Source organism: Tachyglossus aculeatus, chromosome 2 (genome assembly GCF_015852505.1).
Source record: "Tachyglossus aculeatus isolate mTacAcu1 chromosome 2, mTacAcu1.pri, whole genome shotgun sequence".
NCBI lineage: Eukaryota > Metazoa > Chordata > Mammalia > Monotremata > Tachyglossidae > Tachyglossus > Tachyglossus aculeatus.
In genome coordinates, this window is record NC_052067.1 from 136527275 (window position 1) to 136537660 (window position 10386).

A 10386-nucleotide genomic window follows, 5' to 3' on the forward strand; every position below is an offset into this window, starting at 1 on the left:
ACCACATTGCTCACAGACTAGGAAGCATCATTGTTATCATAAAGTCTGTACTGTGTGTCCATTACCCTTTTCTGTGATCCTGGGATTCTCCCAGTCTGATGGGGAGGAGAGAGGAGACAGGCCAGACACATAGCCGCCAAATCCAGGATACCCGAACAGGGATGTATGGTAAGCACAAGTTGAAGGGGATCAAAGCGTCACAGGTTTTGCTGAGTGATAAGGGAATGGGCATGGCTAACTGGGGAGAGCTCCTTGGATGAGGTGACCTTGAACTGCAGAGATGCAGGAGGAGCAAAGGTGGACAGTGCCAGTGTCCAGGTACTGAGAAGTATTTCCATCAACAGTCCTCTTACAGGGGACCAGAGGACTTCCCAAACCACATTTGTCCAGAATAGCCAGCCATGCTGAAGATCAACCAATCCAGCCCTGTGACTTTCATCCTGAAGGGCATTCCCGGCCTGGAAGACCTGTACTTGTGGCTGTCCCTGCCCTTCTCCTTCATGCTCGCCACCATTCTCCTGAGCAACAGCACCATTCTGTTCTTGCTGGCGATGGAGTCTGCCCTGGACAAGCCCATGTACCACCTACTGGCCATGCTCTTGCTGGCTGACCTGGTCTCCACCCTGGCCATGATGCCCCAGGTCCTCAGCCTCTTCTGGTTTGGCATCCAGGACATCAGCCTGGCTTCCTGCTTGCTCCAGATGTTCTTCATCCATGGCACCTCGGTGGTGCACTCCGCCATACTGGTGGCCATGGCCTTTGACCGCTACGTGGCCATTTGTGACCCCTTACACTATACAACTGTGCTCACCGGCTCCTTGGTGTGTCGTCTGGGGCTAGTGGGGCTGATCAAAGGGGTGGTTTTGATTCTTCCCTTCCCCCTGCTGCTCAGACAACTGACCTTCTGCCGGACAGTCATCGCCCACACCTACTGCGACCACATGGCCGTGGTCAAAATGGCCTGTGGGCACAGCAGGCCAAACCGTATCTACGGCCTCTTCGTGGCTTTCCTGGTGGTGGGCCTTGACTGTCTGCTCATCGGCATCTCCTATGCCCTGATCCTGCGGGCCGTGTTGCGGTTGTCTTCCCGTGGGGCCCGCCTCCGTGCCCTCAGCACCTGCTCCTCCCATCTCTCGGTAGTTCTCATCACCTATGGCCCTGCCCTATTCTCTGCAATTGTCCACCGCTTCAGTCACTCCATCCCAGTCCACAGCCACATCCTCCTAGCCAACCTCTACCTCCTTGCACCTTCTCTGTTCAACCCCATCATCTTTGGGGTGAGGACAAAGGAGATTCGGGACATGGTCACCAAGCACCTGGGCCACTGCCCTGGGAGATAAGCCCAGTGGAGAATGAAGGGAGGGGGCCAGAGGCCAGCCCTGTCTGCTCCATTTGCTCCCTGTTTGAACCAGTTCTTATAATGTGCCAACCTCTGGGCTGGACAGAGTAAGTCCTCATTTTCCCTTCAGCCCTTCCCTCTGTGTTGATTATGCATTTGGCTTTGTTCCTCTTAAGCACTTGCTACTCACCCCAACCCAATAATAGCTTTCTACTCTATTATTTCCCCTCTCTGCTTTTTATTTCAATGCCTGTCTCTCCTGTGGTCTGTAAATTTCTTGTGGGCTCAGATCATCTCTACCAACTCTATTGCCTTGCACTTTCTGAAGATCTTAGTACAGTGCCCTGTACACAGTAAGCACTCAGTAAATACCATGAACTGATTAATTGATTGATAGACCCTTGGGTATATTCCAAGGAAGGGGTCAAACATAGTGCCTGTGCAATGTTCATTCATTCAATCGTATTTATTGAGTGCTTACTATGTGCAGAGCACTGTACTTGTTGTGCTCATATGACTTCTGAGGGAGGTTGGCTGTCCCTGGGGAGATGCTGGAATGTATGGAGATGAAGAAAATGACCAGGAATGTGGGGAATGACTGTATTCTGCCTCACCTCTGCCGCCTGGGGTTGGGGAGCACTGTTGATTTGGATTCTATTCAGTTCTCTCCATCCAGCCCTCCCAACCTGGCCCCCAGCAGTCTCCTTGAGAGCAACAGTTGGGCATGGTTTCTTTCCCCTCAGGACGGGGCTTCCACTCCACCAGGTCCTGATAAAGCATCCAGCTCTAATGGAAAGAGCATGGTCCTGGGTGTCAGAAAGACCTGGATTCTAATCCCAGCTCTGCCACTTGCTTGTTGCGTGACCTTGAGCAGTCATTTAACTTCTCTGTGCCTCAGTTAACTCATCTGTCAAGTGGGCATTAAATCCTCTTCCCTCCAACTTAGAATATGTGCATCATGTGAGTCGGAGACTGTATCTAACCTGATGATCTTCTATCTACCCCCATCATGTAGTATAGTGCAGGTACATAGTAAGCCCTTAACAAGGACTGTATTTATTATTAATTATTAAAGGTTTCCTATGGGGAATTGAGAGTGTTTAACTTGGAAAAGGAAAGGAAAAAGAAGGCACAATGGAAAGGGATAGCCCTCTTCAAGTTTAGGAAAGGTTTTCCCGGGGTGGACACTAACCCGTCATTTTCTTTGTTGATAGCAGACTTAACAGACTTTTTTAAAATGGCATTTATTAAGCACTTACTATGTGCAAAGCACTGTTCTAAGCTCTGGGAATGTTACAAGGTGATCAGGTTGTCCCACATGGGGCTCACAGTCTTAATCCCCATTTTACAGATGAGGTAACTGAGGCCCAAAGAAGTTAAGTGACTTGCCCAAAGTCACACAGCTGACAAGTGGTGGAGCTGGGATTTGATCCCATGACCTCTGACTCCAAAGCCCGTGCTCTTTCCACTGAGCCATGCTGCTTCCCCAAGACTTAAGCTTCAGGGGACAAAATTAAGATGGGTGAAATAAGGACCTTCCTAATATTTAGAGGTTTTTAACACTGGTGTAAATGACCAAGGAGGGTGTGGAGTCTCCATTCCCAGAGATTATTGAAGAGACGAACAACAAGATAGCCATCTCATCTGGGTGACAGAAGGAATTGTCTGGCTTGGAAGCAGGAAAATGGAAAAGATTACTTTCAGGGGTGTCCTGATCATTTGAAGAAAGCCACCTTCTGTTGGGTAAGTGAAGGGGATTGCAGGGAGGGGACGGGAGAAGGGGTTATTGAAGAAGATTGGCAAGCTGTACTCTGCCTCCTGCCAAGGCAGAAGAGAAGGAATGAAAACTGAGAGAGGCTGAAGGAGTTAGGTAAGATGTCAAGAAGAATTTCTTAGCAGGGGGGTGGTGGGAAACATTGGAACAGGACATGGAGGATGGCTTGGCATCTCTGCCCCACTAACAGGGTGGTGTTTATGTGTTAATAAAATCAATTGATTCTTCAATCATACTTACTGGGTGCTTATTGTTTACAGAGCACTGTGCTAAGAACTTGGGAGAGTACAATGCACCTTAGTTGGTGGAAATATTCCCTTCCCACAAGCAGTTTAAAGGCTAGAAGGGGAGACAGACATTAAAATAAATTATGTGCATTTAAGTGCTGAGGGTATGAGGGTGGGCTGAATATCAAGTGCTTGAAGGGGACAGGTCCTATGGCTTCAGGCTTTGCTGCAGTCCAGCTGAACTCAGGTGGCACAAACAGACCAGGCTGACACGCGGCCATCAGTAATGTATCTGGAGACAAGGAGGCATAACTGAAAACAGGTCTAGGGACTGCAAATTCACTGATGCCTCCACTTTCACAGCCACAGCAACACTTCAGGTTAGTTAATCAATTAATCATTTTTATTGAGTGCTTACTGTGTGCAGGCCACTGTACTAAGCACTTCAAAGATTTTAATACAATAGAGTCAGTAGACACAGTCCCTGCCCACAAGAAGACTAGAGTTTAGAGGGGGAGGCAGGTATTGAAAAAGACATAATATACTTAGCAACTGGGAGTCCGAGTTTGGGGTGAATATCTGGTGTTTCAAGGAGGCAGGTCTGAGAACTTCAAACATTGCTGCAGGCCAGTTGAAAGCTAGGAGTCAGGTGGCACAGACAGAACAGGCAGGCACACAGTCATCAAAAATGGACTGAAAGACTAAGGGGCAAAAGTGGAATACAGAAGCAGCGTGGCTCAGTGGATAGAGCACAGGCTTGGGAGTCAGTGGTCATGGGTTCATATCCCGGCTGTACCGCTTGTCAGCTGTGTGACCTTGGGCAAGTCACTTAACTTCTCTGTGCTTCAGTTACCTTATCTGTAAAATGGGGATTAAGATTGTGAGCCCCACATGGGACAAGCTGATCACCTTGTAACCTCCCCAGTGCTTAGAACAGTGCTTTGCACATAGTAAGCGCTTAACAAATACCAAAATTATTATTATTATTATTAATCAGGGCTAGGCACTGCAAACATTCATCTCCATCTTCCTGGCCATGGCATTCTTATGTATTTACCTGTTTAGGGTGATTGATTGTCTTGTTAGCTGTCATTTACATCTATTCTCACACTCATAACTGAAGAATTTATGTCTGTTATGCCTTCTCGCTCCCTCCTAGATTGTAAGTGCTTGAGGGCAGGGTCCACACCTTTCATTTCTTCTGTGGCTCCTCAAATTCCTAGAGGCGGGCTCAATAATACTAATACTAGTAATAATGGTATTTGTAAGGCGCTTACTATGTGCCAAAGACTGTTCTAAGAGCTGGGGTAGAAACAAGGTAATCAGGTTGTCCCACACGGTTCTCACAGTTTCAATCCCCATTTTACAGATGAGGTAACAGAGGTGCAGAGATGTTAAGTGACTTTCCCAAGGTCACACTGCAGACAAGTGGCGGAGTCAGGATTAGAATCCATGCCCTCTGGCTCCCAAGCCTGTGCACTTGCCACTAGGCCATGCTGCTTCTCACCCTGCCTTTGCACCCAGCAGGGGCCTTATGAGTGCTACTGATGGAGAGGATGACAATGATGGAAGCTGTAAGGGGCATCAATGCTATACATGTGCAGAGCACTACTTGAAGCACCTGAGAGATTACATTACAGCAATGGACGAGGGATTCAGGAAGGGGCATGGCCTAGTGGAAAGATCATGGGCCTGTGTGTCAGAAGACATGGAATCTGATCCTGGCTCTCCCAGCTGCTTTCTGTGTGACTTTGGGAAAGTAACTTTACTTCTCTATGCCTCAGTTTCCTCAACAATCAATCAATCAATCAATCATATTTATTGAGCGCTTACGGTGTGCAGAGCACTGTACTAAGCGCTTGGGAAGTACAAGCTGGCAACATATAGAGACAGTCCCTACCCAACAGTGGGCTCACAGTATAGAAGAAGTGGGCTCAACAGTAAAAAAGGGATTAAATACCTGTTCTCCCACCTACTTAGACTCTGAGCCCCAAGAGGGACAGGAACTGTGTCCAACCTGATTAACTTGTACCTTCCACAGCTCTTAGAACAGACTCTGATACATAGTAAGTGCTGAACAAATACCATTAATAATAAAAAAAAAAGAGTTGGTAGAATAAAAACGATGAAGATGTTGCTATTGATTATCAATATCACCACCTCCAGGGTAGATTGGGAGCCTCCTGGATGCAGGGAACTATAGTAGAGGCTTAGGAGAGTAGTCAAAATAAGTAAAAGATACCATCCCTACCCTGATGGGACTTTTTCTAAACAGTATTAGTTAAGCTCTTACTACATGCCAGGCAGTACAGTAAGTGCTGGGGTCTTCTTCAAATGCCTTTGTGGTGTTTCCGACCCATAGTGATTCCACAGACACACCCTCTTCAGAATTACCCATCTTCTATCATAAGGTCATCTGGTATGTATATAATAATAATGATAATGATGGCATTTTTTAAACTCTTACTATGTGCAAAGCACCATTCTAAGCACTGGAGGGATACAGGGTGATCAGGTTGTCCCACGTGGGCTCACGATCTTAATCCCCATTTTACAGATGAGGTAACCGAAGCACAGAGAAGTTAAGTGACTTGCCCAAAGTCACACAGCCATTAAGTGGCAGAGCCAGAATTAGAACACATGACCTCTGACTCCCAAGAGTCAGAGTGGCTTTCCACTGAGCCACGCTGCTTCTCAAGAGTAGAGTTTCCTGGGTAAAGACTGGGAAGTGGTTTACCATTGCCTTCTTCTGCACGGCAAAAACTTGAGTCTCTGTTGTTTTCTTTGATCTCAACATTTTGTTCACTTGCTCATCTGCCTTTGACTCTTTCCCAAGCCCCTGCTGCCCAGCACAAGTAAATCGACTTTTTATCGCAGATGCTTCCGCTTAGACCTTTCTATTATGTGTAGCCCTATAGAGCATAGCTCTAACCTTCATCAGCGTATGCAAACTTTCCTTCCACAATAAGGCATCAATTCATAGGAGACAAGTACTGGAGTAGATACAAGGTAATCAGGTTGGACACAGTCCATGTCCCAAATCAGACTCCCAAATTTAAGCCCCATTTTACAGATGAGGTAACTCAGGCACAGAGAAGTGAAGTGACTTACTCAAGGTCACATATCACTCAAGTGGAAGACCCTGGATTAGAACTAAGGTCCTTCTGACTTCTGGTTCAATGCTCTAATGCACTTGGCCATGCTGCTTCTCGTGGGGCTTACAGACTAGGTAGAATCATTGTCATCATCAAGTCTGTGCTGTGTATCCTCTCCCTGTCTCCAGGATCCTGGGGTTTTCCCAGTCATATAGGGAGGAGAGAAGAGACAGAACAGACACACAGACTGTCATCCAGGTATACCCAAACAGAGGGGTGAGAAGCATGTGTTGGTAGGTCACTTAACTTCTCGGTGCCTCAGTTTCCTCATTTGAAAAATGGGAATTAAATACTGGTTCTCCCTCTCCTCTAGACTGTGAGCCCCATTGTGGGCAGGGAATGTGTCTGTTTGTTGTTGTATTGTGCTCTCCGAAGCACTTAGTACAGTGCTCTACACACAGTAAGTGCTCTATAAATACAATTGAATGAATGAATGAATTGAAAGGGAGAAAAGCCACAAAGGTTTTGTTGAGGGATAAGTGATTGGGAGGGGTTAATCAAGGAGCGCTCCATGGAGGAGGTGACCTTGAGCTGCAGAGGGGAGGGAGGAGCAAGGGGGAACAGGCCTAGTGTCCAAGTACTGAGAAGTATTTCCATCATCAGTCCTCATACAGGAGACCAGAGAGCTTCCCAAACTACATTTGCACAGAAAAGTGAGCAATGCCGAAGTTCAACCAGTCCAGCCGATTCCCATTCTCCACTTTCCCCATCTTCTTTCCTTGGGACCCGACCCCTAGGGGAGCCAGAAGAAAAATTGAAACAGAGGAAAGAAGGAGCCAAGACTTTCATCTGTTCCTTAACTTTTTTGTGGACAATTGAGTTCACTTGAGGAACTTTCTTTCTAGGAAATCTGGTGGTCCTGATTATTGAACCCCAAGCTCCCAGTGCAGGAACGCAGACAGACAAAGTCAGTTAATGTCCGGTTATGTTGCCGTGTCCTAACTGATTAATTTGTATTTACCCCAGCACTTAAAACTGATCGACACATAGTAAGAACTTAATATATATAATAATAATAATCCTTGCCCCTGAAAGCCTGAGAGTCTGATGGGAGGCTACAAAAGGTGTGCGCGCACGTGTGCACACACATACACAAACACACACACACACTGTACTGGGCAATTGGAGGAGGGAAGAAGAAGAAGAAGGCATGGTTTCTAACCATAAGAAGCTGACAATCTCATGGTGGAGAAGGGTCAGAAGAGAAACCCAGACACATTAAACAGGGAAGTAATGTGAGCTCAAGGAAAGAACAAAGGAAGGCCTGAGCATTAGAGGACCTTTAGATAAGGCTTCAGTTACCTTATCTGTAAAATGGGGATTAACATTGTGAGCCTCATGTGAGACAGGGGCTGTGTCCAACCCAATTAGTTTGTATATACCCCAGAATTTAGAACAGTGCCTGGCACATAATAAGCATTTGAAAAGCCACGTGGCTTAGTGGAAAGAGCATGGGCTTGGTAGTCAGAGGTCATGGATTCTAACCCCGGCTCTGCCGCTTGTCAGCTGTGTGACTTTGGGGAAGTCACTTAACTTCTCTGTGCCTCAGTTGCCTCACCTTTAAAATGGGGATTAGGATCGTGAGCCCCACGTGGGACAACCTGATTATCTTGTACCTCCCCCAGCTCTTAGAACAGCGTTTGGCACATAGTAAGCGCTTATGGGCGCATATGGTGCCCCTCACCCTGGCCTCCCTGCTCTGCCCCACCACTCCGTGCCCCTCACCCCAGCCTCCCTGTCCCACTCCCACCCCATGGCGACACTTATGACTTGTAGCAGTGAGCAGCGGACACACCCCACTAGCTGTTGATGAGGGAGCCACCACAGAAGTGGTAGCCGATGTTCAGGGACACCTGATAGGGCAGGACATTCTTTGGGCATGTGTAGCCCCCGATGATCTTGTGGTCATCATCCATGGGTTGGGCCGCTGGGGGAGGAGCCAGGAGTGGGTTACTTGGGGCACAGTTTGGGGGGCCAGGAGCCTAACTGTTCTCTGCCACTTTGGGTGGTGAAAGGTGGGGGCAGAGGGTCCTGATCCCCAGGAAATGGGCCAGGGGAGGGAGCAGCTGGTAGGGCAAAATCCTGGGTACCAGGCCATGGAGGGGCCTGCTGGCACCTGGCTTCCTTCATTCATTCATTGTCATATTTATTGAGCACTTACTGTGTGCAAAGCACTGTACTAAGCACATGGAAAGTACAATTCGGCCACAAGTAGAGGTAATCCCTACCCAACAACAGGCTCACAGTCTAGAAGACTAGATGCTTCCTTCATCACAGTTGACTTATCTCTCTCTGTCTCTGTCTCTCTCTCAGCCACTGTCCCTGTCTCCCTTGGTCTGTTCCCTCTCACTGTCTCAGTACCAATCAGTGGTATTTATTGAGCACTTACTCTGTGCAGACCATTGGATTATGAGGTTGGGAGAGTACCATCCAACAGAGGTGGTAGTAAATACATCCCTGCCCACAACAAGCTTATAGTATAGAGGATCTCACTATGTCTCCCTAGCTCTGCCCCTTTTCTGTTCACTGTCTCTGAGTGTCCCTCACTATGTCTTCCTCCCTGACTTTGTTTCTGCCTCTTTTTGGCCTTCTCACTGTCTGTATCTGTCTCTTCCTTTCTCTGTCTCTCAGGCTGTCTTTATTTCTGTCTCTGTCGCTCTCTCTCTCATCTCTCTCCTTCTCATTCTCTCTGTGAGTCTCTGAATCTCTCTGTAAACCCTAGAAGGGATAGAGACTATGTCTGAACTGATTATCTTGTATCCACCCTAACATTTAACATATAGTGAGCACTTATCAAATACTACTGTTATTATTATTGTTATTATTAGTATCATTATTTTTGCCTATGTTTACCTCTTTTTCTCCTACAATAATAATAATTGTGTTACCAGAGAAGCAGCATGGCTCAGTGGAAAGAGCCCGGGCTTTGGAGTCAGAGGTCACAGGTTCAAATCTCGGCTCTGCCATTGTCAGCTGGGTGACTTTAGGCAAGTCACTTGACTTCTCTGGGCCCCAGTGACCTCATCTGGAAAATGGGGATGAAGACTGGGAGCCCCCCGTGGGACAACCTGATCACCTTGTAACCTCCCCAGCACTTAGAACAGTGCTTTGCACATAGTAAGCGCTTAATAAATGCCATCGTCATTATTTCTTAAGCACTTACTATTTGCCAGGCACTGTACTAAGCACTGAGATAAATACAAGATAATAATATTAATATTGATAATATTTATTAAGTGCTTACTATATGCAAAGCACTGTTCTAAGAGCTGAGAAAGTTACAGGGTAATCAGGTTGTCCCACATGGGGCTCACGGTCTTAATCCCCATTTTGCAGATGAGGTAGCTGAGGCACAGAGAGGTTGAGTGACTTGCCCAGGGTCACACAGCTGACAAGTGGTGGAGCCGGGATTTGAACTTATGACCTCTGACTACAAAGGCCTAAGCTCTTTCCATTGAGCCATGCTGCTTCTCTAAAATTGGGCTGGATACAGTCCCTGCCCCACACGGGACTCACAGCCTCGATACCCATTTTGCAGATGGGGTAGCTGAAGCACAGAGAAGTTGCCCAGTGTCACACAGCGGACACGTTTTGGAGCTGGGTTTGGATTACAAGTTCTCTGACTCCCAGGCCCATGCTCTTTCCATTAGGCCATGCAACATCTCTCTAGATTGTAAGCTCCTTGTGGCCTGGGCTCGTGACTACCAACTCTGTTGTACTATACTCTCTGAGCAGGCTCCGGAAGGGCCCGGGCAGTTCCCTCGGACGACGGAGGACGGAACCCCACAGTTGGCCCCCGGCGGCTCTAAGATCTTCCCCTTTGGATGATCGAGCCACTTCCCCGGATGACACCTCCCCTTCCTCCCCCTGGATGATGGAGCCTGGCGGATG

At 47.5% G+C, this 10386-nt stretch overlaps 1 protein-coding gene across 1 annotated transcript; it reads left to right on the forward strand.

The window, feature by feature from the left end:
• The first annotated feature begins 401 nt into the window (after positions 1-401).
• LOC119943326 (putative olfactory receptor 52P1) lies at positions 402-1340 on the forward strand. The gene has a single exon (XM_038764227.1). The coding sequence runs from the start codon at positions 402-404 to the stop codon at positions 1338-1340; it is 939 nt and encodes a 312-aa protein (XP_038620155.1).
• Positions 1341-10386: the final 9046 nt, after the last annotated feature.

Bases quoted from the DNA above. Each gene is read 5' to 3' on its own strand.
- LOC119943326 (XM_038764227.1), top strand. From the start codon at position 402: ATGCTGAAGATCAACCAATCCAGCCCTGTGACTTTCATCCTGAAGGGC.